At 47.2% G+C, this 19,474-nt stretch overlaps 1 protein-coding gene across 1 annotated transcript; it reads right to left on the bottom strand.

Annotated features, from left to right (window-relative positions):
• Positions 1 to 1,211: 1,211 nt before the first annotated feature.
• On the bottom strand, positions 1,212 to 9,931 carry PITHD1 (PITH domain containing 1). The gene is made up of 6 exons (XM_074934683.1): positions 9,728 to 9,931; positions 7,194 to 7,237; positions 6,877 to 6,954; positions 4,709 to 4,813; positions 3,944 to 4,052; positions 1,212 to 2,156 (listed from the first exon to the last, which is right to left on the bottom strand). Exons 1-6 carry the CDS (start codon positions 9,929 to 9,931, stop codon positions 2,055 to 2,057), a joined length of 642 nt encoding a protein of 213 aa, XP_074790784.1. The 3' UTR covers positions 1,212 to 2,054.
• Between the last annotated feature and the right edge of the window lie 9,543 nt (positions 9,932 to 19,474).

The following is a 19,474-nucleotide window of genomic DNA, read 5'->3' as shown; positions in this document are numbered from 1 at the left end:
AGTATTGTGCAGGGGGGAATAGCAGGTATTTCCTAGAATAAATGTCCCTGAGTGATATTAAGACCACAATTTGAGAGTGGGTGGGGGGAAAAAGATAGATAAGGAGCAGCATTGCTTGAGGAAGTTGGCTGAGCTATTTCTTTGCTTTAAGAGAAGATCACGCACACTCATTCACACACACCCTTTCCTGTCACTGCATTACTAAAGAATTAAAAATGCTGACAACCAGCAGCACAGCTGTAATTGGTCTGATTGAAACCCAGACTGCCCCCCTCAAACAGACAAAGTTACTATCTCAGTGACGTTTCATCCTGCAATTTCTGCCCTCTGCCTATAAGGTGAAATTGCTACCTCAGAGAAACAATTCTCTTCATCTAGACTAATGGATAGGATTACATTTTATAAAGATATTTTAAATCCCTTCTTGAACCAGAGTTAGTGCCATAAAACTGCAGTTTACGGCAATTTTGAACTTAAATTCCAGCCCCAAAAAGTTAGTTGTAAGTCACCCTAACACCCGGTTATAGTTAGAGCCTGCTCTTCATGATGGAAGTTTGTGCAAAGATATGAAAAGAAGCTTGTATATACATAACTGCAGACAACTTTAACTGGATGTGTCACATACAAAGCAATTAAGAGGAAGATCTAATGTTTTCCCCATTCCTTGAGCACCCCAGGAAACAAACATTACAGATTGCAGCATGCCACTCCAATCACTACCAGATGTCATCCTCATTGAGGATACAAGACTACACAAGTAATACACTTTGATTACCCCAGCTGCCAACCTCATACCTATGCCATGAATGGAATGTACAGCTAGGTTATCCATCACAGATCTTATTTGTGCAAGCACTGAAATAAGCCTGAGGCTTGTTGCTCCAGTGGTAGCAAATTACTACCACTGCTTTGGACCTATAAGCCTGCACACTTTTTTTGATACAAAAGATTCGCACACCACTTTTCATAATTGCAGAAACTTTTTACTGGGGCTTACCTATAGCCATTAATGGTGAATAAAGGGGTTTGGGGCTGCTAGATTCATAGCTCTTTTGACTGTTTGAGCATGGTTACCAGTGTGTATTTAATGATAGTATTGTTTGGCTGCAAAGCACTCCACATCTGTGAGGTACACTCAGTTGCATTAAACCCTTTCTGCAACTAAACAGGTACACTGCTACACATAAGTCAAGATGCAGCAGGAAGGGACACAAGAAATGAAACAAATTACACCTGCCATAGGTTTATTAGGAAAGAGTAGTTACATTCCTTATAAAGTTGTGCCTAAAGGAACTCCTAGGTCTCCAGCTCTGGCTTCTAACATGGAGTGGAGGCTCCATACCTTCAGTGAAAAGCCACAACTTTAAATGAACACACAGTGCTTTAAATGCTTTCTGCAAAGCCCCCTCAACCATACAATCCTGTATCTTCACTTTTATGTGTGTTAAGGATCCAGCATCTCTCCCACAGTTTTAGATCTCCCTCAGAATTTACATTTCAGGGAAACAATTTCAAGATGCAAGTTTTAGTTTATAATTCCTTTCTCCTCAATACAGCAATAACCCTACATCAAGTCACTGTTAGGCTCAAGCTTCACACACCAGCAGCAATTGTTCAACACCCAGGGACAACAGAGTAGCAACCAGAGAATGTTTCACTGCTCACAAGGTGTTGTTTGCCTCCAATAACCAGCATTTCAGACACAAACCAATCCTGAAGCTTGGGGCATAGACAGTGAGAGGATATCCTTTTATTTTCAACTGGCAACATAAGTGATGAGGCCACTAGGTTGCCACTGTGGAGGAGACACACTCCACTACATCAAGGCCTGATTCTTCAGTGTGCTGAAGCACCCAACAGATGATTGCCATTAGCAATCAATTAACTTTATAAAAGAGATTTCATGCATTAGCACTTTCTTCCCAGGGCAAAGACAAGAAATAAAAGCTATTTCACCACTCTCTCCAGTGCCCTAAGAATCTGTTCTCTTCGGAGTCAGTCCATTAACTCAGTGTATTGATCATGAAGCCTTTGGGAGCATCCTGGTACTACTATTAGGAAATGAAGTGGGTCTCCGGCATGATTTGATCAATTTTGTGGTCTGCTGGGTTTGCTGATGCTTCATAGTTGCAGATAGTCACTTCATGTCGATAAGCCTGAATCAAGGCAAACGTATTTAGTCCCATTAAAGCTCAGTTTACTCCACCCAAAAAAAAAAAAAAAAAGAATCTGACCAGATCTTCCCATTTCACTTCTGTCCAAAGTAGTCTCTCCCACCCTTCCCAAGATCTGCCCAAACTGAATTTGGTGCCAGCCATTGAGGCACAGGCACCTGTCCCAGCTCAAGAAATGCTTTACATTACAAGTCATCCCTCCACTGATGCTGAACCTATCCTATTTCAAAGTTTTAAACCTGTAGTTGCAAGACTGCAGCTTCTTTTGCATGTATCTGGTTCTTAACAGAATCATGCCTGTGACAAAAAATATCCCTCGAATAAATCCAACGGCAATGCCAATGTGACGTTGCACTCTTTTATAAAAATATGAGAGTGAGTGTGAATATAACGTAACTGGAATATGCTTCATGCAAAAGGTCTCCTTACAAAGCTTATTATCTACTGAGTGTGGTCATCCTATTTGTATAAATGTATCACTCTTGTATCTGAAACTAGAAATATGAAATATAACTCTGATGTCCTACTGTAGTTATGCAAAGTGTGGGCCATTAATGGTGGTTTGGAATCTTAATGGCTCCCATTAACCAGGACAATTGCCTGTAGATGGCTCTGTTTTACTTGTAAGTCTTCCTGTATAACTGTGGGCTGGCAAGTGGGTAATGAAGCCATTCAATGACATGTGATCATGTCACCTGAACTGGAATCCATCTTTAACCTGGTGCTTTTCCATTGAGAAGGAGGGGTGGGAACCCGGAGGGACAAAGGATTCCCGCCTCATGCAAAAGATATATAAGTGGGTGGAACAGAACAAAATGGGCAGCCATCATGAGAAATCTCCTAGCTACCACCTGAGCTGGAACAAGGGCTGTACCAGGGGAAAGGATTGTGAACAGACTTGGAAGGCGTCCAGTCTGTGAAAGAATCTTATTGAAACATCTCTGAGGGTGAGATTTTATCTGTTTTCAGTTTTATTACTGTACTAGTCTTAGACTTGAGAGTTTTAATTTTTGTATTTTGCTTGGTAATTCGCTTTGTTCTGTCTATTACTACTAGGAACCACTTAAATCCTACTTTCTGTATTTAATAAAATCCATTTTTACTTATTAATTAACCCAGAGTATGTATTAATACCAGGGGGGCAAACAGCTGTGCATCTCTCTCTCTGTGTTATAGAGGGCGAACAATTTATGAGTTTACCCTGTATAAGCTTTATACAGGGTAAAAAGGATTTATTTGGGGTTTGGACCCCATTGGAAGTCAGGCATCTGAGTGTTAAGGACAGGAACACTTCTTAAGTTGCTTTCAGTTAAGTCTGTAGCTTTGGGGCACATGTTCCAGACCCTGGGTCTCTGTTGGAGCAGACTGGCGTGTCTGGCTCAACAAGACAAGGTGCTGGAGTCCCAAGCTGGCAGGGAAGCAGGGGCAGAAGTAGTCTTGGCACATCAGTTGGCAGTTCCCAAGGGGGTTTCTGTGATCCAACCCATCACAGTCAGTACCTCCCACTTCTTAACAGGTAGCTTCCCAGAATCACAACAGTTCATGTGGGATACAGAGAAAGAAACTAACCAAGCATTATTTGGGTTCTGATTCAGTTCAGCAAATTAACTCAGTTAGTGCTCCAAAAAAAAAAAAAAAAGTCTCCATAGCCCTTTCCAAGTTTCTTATAAATAACCACACCTAGACAGACCCAACTGTACAAGTTGCAATTTGAACCGACTTCTGCATTTGTGATGTTTTGTGTTCACTTTCTCCCCACTCTCACTCACCTCTGTCCACTCTCCCTTCAGGCCTATATAAAAGATCTTTGTTGTCTCAGCTCCAAAATTCTTGGAAATGTGGATGGAGAGATGGTAAACATTTGAGAAACGAGCAATTCTGGAAGAAAAAACAAAACAGACAGAGTTCAGAGTTCAGCATGTAACCAGTCACCCAGGAAATAAATCCTAATTTCTGGAGCAGTTTCTGCACGGAAGAGGATGAAGGTGCTACTTGAAAAGGAAAGCCTATTGGGGTGTGGAGACTAAGCAGTGCCATGTAGGAGACCTGGTGTCTTAGCCATTCACTCCTTGGATCAACAAGAACCGGGAGGGAGGGAGGGTGAAGGAAGCACCTGGTGTGTCTGACTTGTGACTCCTCTGGTAGATTGCAGAACAGTAAAAGGAGCCTTCTTCAGTCCTCCTTGGTGTAAGAGGTGGAGGGGACAAGGCATTGAGAATTCCGTTTGGGGAGCCTCCAGGATACAAGACCCAAGATCTTCCCTCCCCAGGGAAAAGGTCTTCAACACCATTTAGGGACAGAGTTCTCACTCCAACACGAGTGCCGGGAAGAGCCAGAAAAGGCAGTTAAAAAGCACATTCTATTATTTGATGCGATGTTATGATGTGAGTGAAGGAACTGCTCTCCCCCTACTAACACTTTCTAACCATTGAATAGCATATGAGTAGGCTCCAACAAAAGGAACACAGGAGGAATAAACTCCAGTGCATCCCTAACAGATGCACCACAAGAGAAGGGAAGAGCCTGTGTCGTACTTTGTCGGATACTCCAGTTCTCCTGTTAGATCTCGATTCAGACTGAACATCTGATCCGGTTCTCTGGCTGTGTCATCAAATGACATGTGAGGAATGTTCTTGAACCTGGGAGTGGAGGAAAACACAACAGTGGTTAAAATGCATAATTGATTTATTTATCTCCCCTTTCTTCCCACCACTGGGTTATTAAATTGGCTTTGTCCTGTGGAACACACACACAACTGGATCAGCCAAGAAAACAACACTTGCTCTTGTTTACTGCTCATAGTGTGTTGACAATTCCTGATATGATGCAAGGAACAGAGCTGTAGATTTAAGACATTCGCCACCCACAGCACTTCCAGTTCATGTCCTGCTCTACTCCACACTGATGAGGCCTCAGCTGTGTGCAATTCTGAGTGCCACACTTTAGAAAAGATGTGGACAATTTGAGAGAACCTAGAGGAGCACAACAAAAATGATAAAAGGTTTAGAAAATCTGACCTATGAGGAAAAGGTTAAAAAAACTGGACATGTTTAGTCTTGAGAAAAGAGGACTGACGGGGGACCTGATAAGAGTTTACAAATATGTTAAGGGCTGCTATAAAGAAGACAATTGTTCTCTATGTCCACTGAGGGCAGGACAAGAAGAAATTGGTTTAATCTGCAACCAGGGAGATTTAGGTTAGTTATTAGGAAAAACTTCCTAACTATAAGGGTAGTCAAGTTCTGGAACAGGTTTCCAAACGAGGTTGTGGAATCCCCATCATTGGAGATTTTTAAGAACAGGTTGGATAAACGTCTATTTGGTCCTGCCCCAGCACAGATGGCTGGGCTTGATGACTTCCCAAGGTCCCTTCCAGCCCTACATTTCTATAAATTCTATATATAGAGAGGGGTTAGGATTCCAGTGCATTAGAGACAGAGCAAAGATGAGGGGAAAAGCTGCCGTTGGTGGAAAGCCAAGTGATGATTAGGGCCCTGAATAAGTCACAATTTCACAGAAATTGTAAAATTAGCCCAATTCCATAATTTTTCAAACAACATTCCTACTTCTGCCTCTGAGCTCTTTAGAAAAACCATGGTAACGGGCTGCTCCTGAAGCAGTAGGGAGGTAGGCTGGCAGCAACAATTGCCCAGCCCAGGGCAAGCCCCAGCTCACCATGAGCTCAGCTCCAGTCCAGACCACTGCTGCTGCTTTCTGTCCTGCCAGCCAACTGGGAGGCGGTGTGGCACAGACAACATGCAGCAATTAGGAGCCCCGGCCTGCCCCACGGTGGCCCCCAGCAGGCCTGCGGGAGACACAGCAGCACCAGCTGGCAAACAGCTGAGACCGGGATCCTCTGTTTGAAGCACAAACAGGTCTGTGAGGGGCCTCTGCCCCAGCAGGGGGATGAGCTAGGCACCCCGCCACACATACACCCACTCGTGCTCCAAGTGGTGGATCCTGGTCTCAGCTCCTTGCCAGCTAGCACTGCAGTGTCTCCCCCGGGGCCTGTCAGAGCTCCTAATCCCAGTGCCTTGTCAATGCCACACCACTCCCCCAGCCAGGGCAGGAAGCAGCAGCAGTAGCCCAGGTCTCAGCGGAGCACAGCATGATGTACAGAGCCCTGGAAATCTGCAGATATCTGCTTTGTATCCGCAGACCATGTTTGTGGATCAGATGCGGATGCAAATTTTGTATCCATGCAGGGCTCTAGTGATCTAGGCCCCAATCCCGGCCCCAGACCAGGCTAGAACATTAATATTAATCTAATATAGGAGCTTCAACTCAGCAATATGAAAGGGGAGCCTGGCCTAAACTCAGGCCTGGAAGTCAGGTATTCCTGGTTTCTGATTTGAGCTCTGACACCAATGCCTGCTCCGGCTTTAGAGTCCTTCTCATCTATAAAATGGGAATAGGAATACGGATGTCATTGGGCAATGAGAACTTTGCATTGGGAAAGGAAAAGCTAAAGTATTTATTTTTTAAAAGCAATGAGGTTAAAAAAATACAATCCCTTAGTATGAGTCGCTCTAGTGTTCAGTCTTGGCTACACACAGCAAATGGAAGACCATAACTGAGGAGATGGTAAAAACACTGCTTGGAGATTTCAAAACTCTGCTCTAAAACAACTGTGCAAATAGACACTCTATACAATATCTGCCCAACATGATCTTTCCTGGTAGCCAGGCCAAGTTCCACTTACAGTCTCATCTCTGATGGGTGTGTATCATCATCCTCTCCCATCACAATTATCCCTTTTAGCTTCACGTTGCCTGTAAACCTGCCACGAAACACAGAATCAGTGACTTCCCCTCCACTATCTTCCAGTTAGTCTTGATTATACATCACACAATTCAGTAAATCTCAGTCAAGAAGAGCTGCCATCACCCAAACTTGTTTTCTAGTTTATTTCCCAAGAGCATTCAAGGAAGACTCTAGTGAGCAAAGAACCCAGCCACAAATAAAACTAAGTCCATCAGGTGCTAACAGGGCACGAAATGGTGCCAAGCAGGTACTTACGGGATATTGAACAGAAGTTCGACTTCATCATCACTTTCGACAAACTAAAAGATACAAAACTGGATTAAAAATAATCCTTTAGAAGCAGTTAATGAAGATATTCTATAATGCCATATATTACGCTTCCTATGCACTTCCTTTTGCATCCGTTCATATCTGTATTCCATCGGAAGCTTTGTGCTAATACAGTAGAACCATGTTAATATGCACTACTTTATTTTGGGAATTATGAATGAACAATATGGACAATGCATTAGCCAGGGAACTTTGTTTACACTGAAAATTATAGTTCAGTTGTATTTACACAGATACTGTACTAGTAAGTGTTCTAATGTATCCAGTAGAAAGAGATTTAATCCAAAAACCCACTGAAGCATCCACTAGAAAATCTCTGTTGAGGCGTGAGACACAAAGGCTTTTTTTGTTATGGCTAATTTCACATCTATGCTAGGAGTACTTTGTTGGTATAGGGATGCCAGTATGCTACACCAGCAAAGTGCTCCTAGTGTGAATGCAACTGTACTAGCAAAGCTGCACTTTGTACCAGTATAAACCACCTCTACAAGCAAAAGAAGCTATCCCAGCAGAAGCACACCTTTGCCAGTGTAACTGTCTACTCGTACTAAGGGCTTCTGCCAGCACAGCTATATTGGTCAGGGATCACACCTCCTGACTGACAAGCCTGTGCCAGCAGAAGTCTATAGCATAGATGTGGCCTTAGGCCACATCTACACTAGGCACACATGGACAGTATTGCTATACCCCTATAGCCAAGTGTGGATGCAGCTTATAAAGGCAGAACTGCCCTTTTACTGGCATACCTTATTCCGGCCTTCTCAAGTGAAACACAAAAGTGTGATTTTTACTGGTATAGTGTATCCACAGTGGGGCCATGCTAGTATACTTATTTTGGAAAAGCCACCCCCTCCCAAACACACACCCCCAACAAATACAGTTATGCTGGTATACAAATAGAATGATATCTGGTAAAACAGATCTCCACACCAAACTACAGGTCAGACTATACCATGCGATTGTACTGAACACGCTGCTGTATGGAGCAGACACATGGCCCTTAGCTGTGGCTAACAAAGGCAGATTGGAGGCTGCCCACCACAGACGGCTGAGAAAGACATTACATGTCACAGAGTGTCAAAATCACAAATGCAAGAGCACGGAGAATGGAGCTGACAAAGCAGGGCATGTTAGAAATCCCCAACAAAGAAAGAAGGCTCGGGTGGTTGGGACTGGAACATTCAGTGCCAAGCAAGCATTGAATTGGGTACCCAAGGGAGGAGAGAGAAAGCGAAGAAAGCCAAGGATGAACTGGTATGGCGAATGCGCTAGCAACATCTGGGAAGCAGCAACCCGAATCAGAGGAACCGAACTCCTGAAGGGTCAGTGTCCCAGATGGAATGAAGCTCTAGGGGAGGTCCACAAACACGAAGCGTGGACCTTCACTGCTGGCGCTTCAGGGCCAGGGCACTGGAGACAGCCTGGAACCTCTCAGCCCGCCCTGCCTGCTTTCCCCCATGGTGCAACCCCCACTGCCGGCGGAGCACTAGGTGCCCAGACCCCCACCACAGAGAGCACCAGGAGCAGCTGCAGAGCCCAGCCAGCACAGGGGCTGGAGGCAGGCAAGGATCACATAGCGGGTGGCTGCGACAGCAAGGGAGGCGGGGGGGGGGGGGGGGAACAGGGGGACAGCTAAATTGCACACCCCAGGGGATTCCCTCCCAGCCCTGTGTTCTTGGGGCCCAGCGGCCACCCCCAGCAGGGGTGCAGAGATGAGGTCCCCAGCGAGCAGCCACACCCGCTGCCATTCAGGATATGGGGGGACTTTAGAGACTTCCTAGACTAGAGGGACACCTGGCTGCACTGGTGCTGCTGGCACCTGTCTCCCCCTGCCCCGGGTTGCCAGCTGTCTGGTTTTTTTTACTGGAATACCCGGTCAAAAAGGGACCTTGGCTGCTCTGGTCAGCACCGCTAACCGGGCCGTTAGAAGTCCAGTCAGCAGTGCTGCAGGGCGGGCAGGCTCCCTACCAGGCTCCGCGCAGCTCCAGGAAGCAGCCGGTACGTCCCTAGGTGCACAGGGGCTCCACATGCTGCCCCCGCCCCACGTGCCGGCTCCACAGCTCCCATTGGCTGAGAACCACAACCAATGGGAGCGGCGGGGGCAGCGCACTCGGAGCCAGAGGGACCTGTCGGCAGCTCCCCTAGAGCCACCTGAGGCAAGTGCCGCCTGGAGCCCCCGGGACCCCCACCCCCACCGCCTGCCCTAGCCCTGAGCCCCCTCCCGCACCCGAACTCAGTCCTAGAGCCCACCCCCTGCCCCGAGCCCCCTCCTGCACCCCAAACCCCTCATCCCTGTCCCCCACCCTATGAAAATGAGCTGGTGAGTGATGATGGGGGACAGCGAGCGGGGGGAGTGGGCGTGGCCTCTGAAAATGGGCGTGGTCTCTGAAAATGGGCGTGGTCCCCAGGGTATTCGGGTCTCTGTATTAGAAAAGTTGGCCGCCCCCCCCGGCCGGTACCTGGCTGCGGTCCGCCCGCTCCTCCCAGGCCCGGAACACCAGCGCCCCGCTGCCCTCCCGCCGCTCGTTGAGGCACTGCAGCCGCTCGCGGTCGATGCGCAGGTAGAGGCCCCAGGCCAGGCCGCGGCGCTCGGGGGGCTCCTCGCGCTCGGCCCCGCCGCCGCAGCAGCAGCCGCCCGCGCCGTGCCCGTGCCCGTGCGCCATGGCCCCGCCGCCGGCCCGCGGGAGGAGGGAGCGCGCGCGGCGTCGGAGCGCGGCCGCCTGCTCACGTGACGGGGAGGGCGGCTCAGCCTCGACGGCTCCTGCGTCACGTGACGCGCCGCCGGGGCGGGGGGGCGCTCCGTCGCGGTTGGTCCAGCCCTGTCACGTGGCATGGGGAGGGGGGGCTAGTGCCGGGGGGCAGCAGGTGCTCAGGGGTTAGTGGGGTGGGGGGGCTGCAGGATTCAGCAGGGAGGGGAGCAGGGCGGGGCGGGGGGGCAGCAGGTGCTTAGGGGTCAGTGGGGAGGGGAGACAGCAGGTGCTCAGGGGTCTGCGGGATGGGGGGGCGGCAGCAGGTGCTCAGGGGTCAGAGGGGAGCGGGGCGGGGGGGCAGCAGGTGGGCAGCAGGTGCTCAGGGGTCAGTGGGGAGGGGAGCTGGGGGGCAGCAGGTGCCATGGGGTCAGAGCGGGGCGGGGCGGGGAGACAGCAGGTGCTCAGGGGTCTGCGGGATGGAGTGGGGTGGGGGGCAGCAGGTGCTCAGGGGTCAGAGAGGAGCGGGACGGGTGGGCAGCAGGTGCTCAGGGGTCAGCGGGGCGGGGTGGGGGGCAGCAGGTGCTCAGGGGTCAGCGGGGCGGGGTGGGGGGCAGCAGGTGCTCAGGGGTCAGAGGGGAGCGGGGCGGGGGGGCAGCAGGTGGGCAGCAGGTGCTCAGGGGTCAGTGGGGAGGGGAGCTGGGGGGCAGCAGGTGCCACGGGGTCAGGGCGGGGCGGGGAGACAGCAGGTGCTCAGGGGTCTGCGGGATGGAGTGGGGTGGGGGCAGCAGGTGCTCAGGCGTCAGCAGGGCGGGGTGGGGGGCAGCAGGTGCTCAGGGGTCAGCGGGGCGGGGAGCTGGGGGGACAGCAGGTGCTCAGGGGTCAGTGGGGTGGGGGAGCTGCAGGTGCCATGGTCAGACTTGGCAGGGAGGAGGGCAGTAGCTGCCCATAAGTCAGTGGGGAGGGGACAGCAAATGCCCAGGGGTTGGCGGGAAGGGGGCAGGGGCAGACAGGTACTAAAAGTTCAGCGAAGGGGCCAGGGCACGAAGGTGACTTTCTGCAGTGGGAGGGACAGGCAAGCGCCTGATACTCTGGGTTTAAACCCTGACACAGGTTTATCCCATGCACTGTTACTGCAGCTATTCATGTTGTCCTGGGGCCTGCACTTTTCTGCTCTTACTACGCTCTTTCCACCCCTGCTAGAAGGTGGCAATGAGTTCTACAGCCCGGGGGGAAGGAATTGAATTGGTGACAGGAACGAGAGCAGCCTTCTTACTATTTTCTACTGGCTCAGATTCCATGGCTGTGAACTGAGGCTAACAGCAGTTCTGTTAGGCTAGATCAGCTGCGTGACACGCTCATCCCCATTGGTACCAGCCCCCCTCTCTGAGACGCTTAATTCTGTAGTTAATAGAGCCTGGCCTGAGAGATGCTGTACAGAGTGGTACTCTGGTTGCTTTAGCTCGGAATAGCAAAACACTCCTCTAGGTTTAAGGACAGACAGATTAGCTATGTAACCTGTAACATTTACAGTTACACTTGCTAGGGGAAGAGGAAAAGGATTACTGATCCAGCTACTACACCTGATACCCTGCTCAGGGCCTATGGGCAAAAAGCAGTTTTCTATACAATTTTGCAACTAGGCTAATGGATCAGACTCTGCACCCAAGTAATACATTAGCAACTCCGTGGGGTTAGAAATAACCAGGGGCAGAATCCAACTCATTGTTAGCCAGGAGCCTAGATGGGATAATGGATAAGCCTGTTGTTATGCTGTTTTGTGGCAATTTCCGACGTTGCCAACTTAGCAAACCAATTCCTAACGTTGCAAACCTAGCTCCGTAGGGGTTAAATGGCAGAGTCGCTCACTAGCTGGAACTGCGTTCGGTAGGACAGAAGTGCTGCTTCTTGCCAGTCGATTCTTAGTCACCATTGACAGGGACAGTTTTTTAATCAATTTTTGATTTTGTTCTGTTGACTTCAGAATCTTTTTGTGCAGTTCAGAGAGCATGCTCCATCTGGGAGAACAGTGATTGTGTCACACCTTTGTTTCCAGCCTTGGCTGAACATTAAGCGTCACTGATACTGACAGGAATGGGCAGAGCTCTGGAAATGGTGTTTTTGTCCACTGGTTGCTGCAAAGCAAGAAGAGGAATCACATGCAGGGGACTAAAATTGGTCCCTGGTGAAAATACATGGATTTCAATGATGTTACATTAAAGAGGGATTTGGCCCACGTTGTCCAGGCTAGAGCCGTAAGCTTGGATTTTTAAAAGGACACATTTGAGACCAATGCAGTTGATTGTATCTACCATAAAATGGTTTTGGTGTTGGAACGGTTGCTCAAAGTGAGTGGTAGGCCTGGAGTGATAGAATCTCCTTCCCGTCCCCTTTTCTCCTTTCAGAAGACTACAGTAGCAGAAGCACTAGGCCAGCACTTCTTCCCTCCACCCCCGATATCTACCTACTGCCTGTACGCACTGAGTTGAACAAAGCACACTGACATTGATTTGACACATCTGAAAACTGGTTCTTAATGAGTTAGCTAGATACACTGCTGCAAACCATTAGAAGTTTAAGCAATTGCAAGATACAGTAGGTGCTATCATCTAGCCAAACCATTGTAGAGTATCAATTTAAGTTTAAAATGGGCTTCTGGTACCAGGGTCTACTACTGTAGCCCCTACAGTCATCCTCATCTGACTCAGAAGTGTGCTGTGTTTAGGATGCTAAAAATCTAATGGGTTTGAGTCCTGCTGGACTCAAGAATTTATTAGAAGGAGAGGATAGTCTTACAGTTAAGGCATTGGGGTGAGGAAAATACAGGTTACATTCCTAGCTCTGCAGCAGGATACCACTTTTTCTCTATGCTTCGGTTCCTCATCTGTAAAATGAGTATACTTCCTTACATTACAGGAGTGCTGCAAGGATAAATTCAGTCAGGGTTTGTAAGGCACTCAGACAACTGTGATTTGCAGGACAGATGTGTGTGTTATAAGTACCTCAAAAGAGCTCAAACTCCCTCATCCTCTCACTATAAGATTATCCCTTGCCTCAAGAGATCCCTTCCCCACCCCACACACATCCATTTCACCTCCTTCCCACAGGCTTTTCCTGCCAGTTACAACGTGTACCTGTCTCAGACTCTTGCCCCTGCCCAGGCTTCCCTCCTCATACAAGAAATCACTCACTTTGTTTCACCAGGAGGGAGAGAGTCTCCTTTGGGCTTGAACTGCACTAGACTTAGTCATGTTGGATAGAATTTGCACAGACATTTTAAGTGGTCACTGTCTGAAGGCTGATAAGAGCAGCCATGCTTAGGTAAGAGGGACTGGAAACCAACAAAGCTGAGGCAAGGGGGGGAGTGCACATAGGAGCAGCACTGATAAGAGCTCAACGTAGATTGTGTGGAAGTGTCATAAAGCCACAGGGGAAGTGTTAGGCTATAATGAAAACTTAATGTGAGTTGATAATGAGTTATAAGGATAGGCAGTCAGCAGGGATCGATTGACAGCTCTCTTCTGGGAGAACTTGAAATGATATTGTTCCTGGAGTGCTGTAGCCAGACAGATCCTTCCACTCCCAAACTTCAGTTAGCTAGATCAGTGGTTCTCAACCTTTCCAGTCTACTGTACCCCTTTCAGGAGTCTGATTTGTTTTGCATACCCCCAAAAACGACGTGCTTACAAAATCAGACATAAAAATACAAGTGTCACAGCACACCATTACTGAGAAGTGGCTGACTTTCTTATTTTTACCATATAATCATAAAATAAATCAATTGGAATATAAATATTGTACTTACATTTCAGTGTATAGTATATAGAGCAGTATAAACAACTCATTGTGTGAAATTTTAGTTTGTACTGACTTAGCTAGTGCTTTTATGGAGCCTGTTGTAAAACTAGGCAAGTATTTAGTTGAGTTGATGTACCCCCTGGAAGACCTCTGCATCCCCAAGGCTGGATTAACCATCACGCTAATAAGCCTATAGCTTTAGGCCCTCCTATTTTTTAGGACCTACTGGTCAGGCAGGGAGCGCGGGCGGGGCCAGGTGAGTGGGCGGAGCGAACTTGCTCCTGCAGCCCTGCTGAAGTGCTCTGGCCAGCAGGAAAGGCAAAGCAGCTCCCTGTGGCTTGGAAGGAGCTCAGCCAGCAGCCTGCTGTGGCTCCCTGCGCTGCAGGAACACACTGCCAGGTATTCAGTTAGTACTGATGACCGGACACTAAAAATCCGGTTACCACAGGAACCCGTGCCAGCCGTGGGTGTAGTTTGAGCAGGCATTGTCCCCCCACCAGCTCTCCCCACCACCGATTTCTCCAGAGTTCTGCGTAGCTGCCTGTCAGGGAGGGAAGCAGCTCCCACTGTCCTTCTCCTCAACTGAGGCTGGCAGGCTCCAGGACGCTGCCTCCCGGGTATTAGTGCCCGTCACCGTCATTGTTTATGTGTGCTGGGTCCCGTTTCTGTACAACTGGTGAGTGCCTGGCGGGACAGTAGGGTAGGAAGCTTGCACAGAACCTGCACACACTCTGTCCAGCTCCAGCCAGAACTATTGCTCCTCCCATGTATAAGGAATGAATTCCCACACATTTGTAGGAAAAACAAAACAAAACATCCCATTCTGGATACCAGTCCTTTAACTGTTACAGAAACATCCATCGAGGGGCTTCAGAGTTATGATGCGCTGTGTAGTGAACTGTACTAAAAATCAAAGATGTCCAATTTGTTTCTTTGTATTTTGCTGTACTGGGATGCACAGGCAACTGCTTATGCTCAGCCTCGTTCCCCAGGCCAACGCATCTTTGTACTTTTAAGGGGTTGCACAAGCACTGGAGGAAGCTCCACACACAATGTTGTAGGTTTCTCCCACCCCTCTCCCTCAAGGATTTTAAATCCACTACTTAGCAGGCTATGATAGAAAGACTGGCTGTATTCGCTAAAGGCCAGTTCTCTAGCAGGTCAATCCATCATAAAAGTACCTCACATTTGATTTCTTTTGAGTTTCATTCCAAAAACTTAAAGCTAAATAAACCTGAATCTAGTCCTCATTTTTCTGCCCCATCTCAAACTAACTTCTTCCCCAAGTGGAAAACGTTGGGTAAGCACAGGATGTGATTCGAGACGGGAAGGAGAACACAGGCCAAGTCCTGCTGACAGTTACACCTCTGCAGCCTTATTGACTTCAGGGAGAACAGATTTTTGCACAAGAATAGATTTTGGTCCCTTCTGCTTTTTCACACCTGGTATAAGCAGAATCTCATTCACTTTCCTCCCCTAAACTCTGAGCACTTTAAGGGGAAAAAATAATCAAGGTCAGCTTGATTTACACATACAGGAATCTCTCCTTTCCTTCTACTCCGGCCTTAAACACCAGACCTGAGGTAACAAGGGTGTCACTACAGCAGCCTAGGTTGGACTGTTCTTTTGAAAGATCCTTCATGGTTTTTTTAAGATGCTGAAGTCTTTTTGTTCAGAGGGGCAGAGAACACAACAGGGAATAGCTCTGTTTTGTCAACTCCTAGTCATTCAAAAGCTGTGTTTGTACAGTGATTTTGAAGAGCTAACATAGTACAGACGTGCTAAATATTTTGACCGGGCAACCATAAAAAGATCTGTGTCACTTCTAGCTGTTACCTTTTTCTTACAGAAAGCTTAAAACAAACAAATGCAAACTGTAGGGGGCTGGTGCACACAGAACTCATGCTTAAAAAAACCTCATGTCAGAGCTGCTGATCACACATTCTAGAATATATAATACTTAATCCTGCCGTGAGTGCAGGGAACCGGACTAGATGACCTCTCTAGGTCCCGTCCAGTCCTCTAATTCTATTCCATGATTCTAATTGTGGAAGCGCTTGGTGACAGAATGGCCTGATGTGGTGAATCACTGGAGATTAACCACACAAACTGGGTATCATCCCACAAATAATATTTGGGTTCAATGTGAAAACAGTCATTCATTGTCCTCAGTCAGTGCAACACTGGAAGGCAGCTTTCAGAGCAAGACAGCCTAAAATACAATGTAATTTCCCCACTCCTACTTCCTCTACTCCAGAGGATTTTACACCGGAGTGGTTTTGGTTGCTTCCCAGACTGCAGTCAGAGTGAGATGGGGTATGTGATGTAGAGTCCATAGCTTGGGGGAGACACCTGCAGGGCTTGGCTTTGCACTGTGCCAGGGGAGAGGTGAGGGTAGAAGCACAAGGTGGGAAGAGGTGAGCAGGATGGGGAATGTTGCCATGTTCATCCTCATACAGATGAGCCCCGCACTACCTCAGAGGAAGGAGGCCCAGGAGAAGGACAGAGTAGCATCCCTCCTGCTATCTCTTACTCAGAAGTAGCTGTTTGAAGAATTGAGTGTCGTGAGAGTAGAATAAACTTGTTAATTTTACATAAATAAATATGTATGTAGAGAAATATTTGATGACTTCACAATTTTTTTTGAAATATGTAATTCATACTTAGCCCCCTTATAACCTTAATCTGGCCATGTGTGTACCCCTAAGGGTCCGTGCACCCATGGTTGAGAACCTCTGAACTAGATATCAAATGGAACAGCCACTTTCAGCTATAGAGACATTCAGCTACTTCATATATTCAGTGTCCCCCACCCCTGCTTTAAAGAGAAATTGCAGTACTTTAGTATATTAGGTTGTTCAATCTGTAACAGCATGCAGCTGATGAAGTGGGCTGTAGCCCATGAAAGCTTATGCTCAAATAAATGTGTTAGTCTCTAAGGTGCCACAAGTCCTCCTGTTCTTTTTGCGGATACAGACTAACACAGCTGCTACTCTGAGCCCTATAGAGTGTTTACTGTGAACTGCAGTGTAAAGGCCTGTGACAGATATAACAAGATTCTGGATAAATCTTATTGAATTAAATTTAATATCTTTTGGGTCCATTGTATTAAAAATGCATTTGTTTGTGTCAGAGTAACAGCCATGTTAGTCTGTATTCGCAAAAAGAAAAGGAGGACTTGTGGCACCTTAGAGACTAACCAATTTATTTGAGCATAAGCTTTCGTGAGCTACAGCTCACTGCATCCGATGAAGTGAGCTGTAGCTCACGAAAGCTTATGCTCAAATAAATTGGTTACTCTCTAAGGTGCCACAAGTACTCCTTTTCTATTTGTTTGTGTGATTGTCATTGTACCTAACTTCTTTAGGAGAAGGAGGAATGTCAATGTAATTCCTCTGGTTATCAGAGGTTTGAAGCTTTGCCCTGGGGAGGGAATCCATTGTCTGTCTGATTACCCATTCAGTCTCTTCAAAGGTTCACAGTGAATTCTCTAAGAGACCAGCAGACAAAGAAAGGACTTTGGGATAAATAACCTGAGTTTAAGGCCAGGTCTATACTAAAAAGCTAGGTTGACCCAGCTGCATTGCTCAGGGGTATGAAAAATCCACACCCCTGATCACTGTATAGACAACAGAAGGTCAGTGGAAGAATTTTTCCATTGACCTAGCTGCCACCTCTTGGGGAGGTGGATTAATTAGTGTCAGGAGACAGTTTTCAGAGTGGTAGCCATGTTAGTCTGTATCAGCAAAAACAACGAGGAGACCTTGTGGGCACCTTGGAGACTAAGAAATTTATTTGGGCATAAGCTTTCGTGGACTAAAACCCACTTCATCAGATGCCTGGAGTGAAAAATACAGTAAGCAGAATATATATTATAGCACATGTATTTTTCACTCCAGGCATCTGATGAAGTGGGTTTTAGTCCACGAAAGCTTATGCCCAAATAAATTTCTTAGTCTCCAAGGTGCCATAGTACTGTATTTTTCACTCCATACATCTGATGAAATGGATTTTAGCCCATGAACGCTTATGCCCAAATAAACTTGTTAGTCTCTAAGGTGCCACAAGGACTCCTCGTTGTTTTTAGTGTCAGGAGAATCCCTCCCATCACTGAAGTGGCTATGCTGAGGCGCTATAGTACTTTATGTTGCTTTAGCTTTAAGTGTAGACAAGCCCTAATACTTAGTACCTTCTTTCCAATCCAGCAAAGGGACAGGATCTCTGGTCCCTGGAAGGTCCCTATTCTTATGGAAGGATTTTTGCCTACTGAAGACCCATAAAATTGGGATCACCTTCTGAACAATGCATATGGTGAACTTAAAATCACAGGAAATCCTATGTGGGGGTTTGGAGGACTGCTCCAGCTAGAGCTGATGTTGGAATTGGGGTGGGGTAAGGTAAGGTAATCTCTTGTACACTAATTAGCATGTGTGTAGGTTCTTTTATTGGTTTTCATGTTTTCTCTGTAATGCTTTTATTACCTTAATAAAACAGGCTTGCTTAGAGAACGCTGTGTGGTAACATAAGCAGGGCAATTACCCTCTGTCCTGGTCTCTGAGGAGAGAAGTGAAGCAGGCTGCTTTAGGCAGACTGTTTTTTGCTGGGAGTAACACTGAAGGCAAGGAACTGTTCAGCCAGGAAATACTCTGATCAGAAGGGAGAGAGAGACAGATCTCCATCCAAGAGAGGCAATGGCTAGAGAGCCCCTTGCTGGACCATTGAAGGAAAATACCAGATGATGTTGTTCTGAACTGTGACTGTGCCCAGTCCTGCAAACCCTACTCAGGTGCTCACTCCCTCAGAAATAGCCATGTAATAGGTTGCAGGAGCAGGCCCTCCCAAGGAGAAGCCCGTTTCTTTTCTTAGCAGCCACAGGCAGACTCATGGGTCTGTCCCTTCCTCTCTTACAAGCCATTCCCACATACACCTGGAGAGGCCATTTTCTTATATTGCTTTAAAAGGTGTTTTTAATACCAATTTAGGATCCTTGGTTCAGGCTGTGGCAGATAAAGAGGAAAGGATCTGAAAACTTGACAGACAACCGCTTACGTTCTGTTGCAAGCCTAGGATTTCACACTTATTTGCCAAAGCTTTTCAGTTTCCATCCGTCTATCTATAGCCTCTAGAGAAGAAGGGACTTTTGAGAATGAAAAGTAAAACAGGAAATAGGGCTGTCAGATTAAAAAGCAAACTTCAGCTCATCAGCAATACCAAGCAATCATACTTTCTAATTTGCTATTTCATTATGTTCAGTTATCACCAGAGCCAGAAAGGAACAGACAGACACTGTCCAGTGTTTTGGCTTTTATTGAGACATGATTTTCTTTTCATATAACTTATCTAATTAAAATATTAATCTCCATAGTTACCACAAAAAAGTAACATAGAAAATTGTATATACACAGTTGGGGACCAAAGTACAAATGCAAGTCAGCACAACTCTCCCTCCTGCCCACATCACTCATCCCACCCAGCCAAAGCACGCAAGGGGAGGGGAGGGGGAGGCGGAGAAAGGAGATTTTGGGTCCTGGATGGTTTCTTTGCACCCAGTATAGCACAGAAAATTGCACAAGTTTAACATGTTGAATGCTGGAAGAGATTGGAAACTGAGCAAGCAATTTTACTCTACAGCTGGCTTAGTTTGTGTCTTACCAAAATAATTCCTCCCCCTCCGTAAAAGGCGTTCAAATTCTTTCAGCCTGGGAGATTTAGTGTCTGACT

The sequence above is a fragment of the Natator depressus genome, chromosome 19 (assembly GCF_965152275.1).
Source record: "Natator depressus isolate rNatDep1 chromosome 19, rNatDep2.hap1, whole genome shotgun sequence".
Classification (NCBI taxonomy): Eukaryota; Metazoa; Chordata; order Testudines; family Cheloniidae; genus Natator; species Natator depressus.
This window is presented reverse-complemented; position numbering and strand designations above follow the sequence as displayed.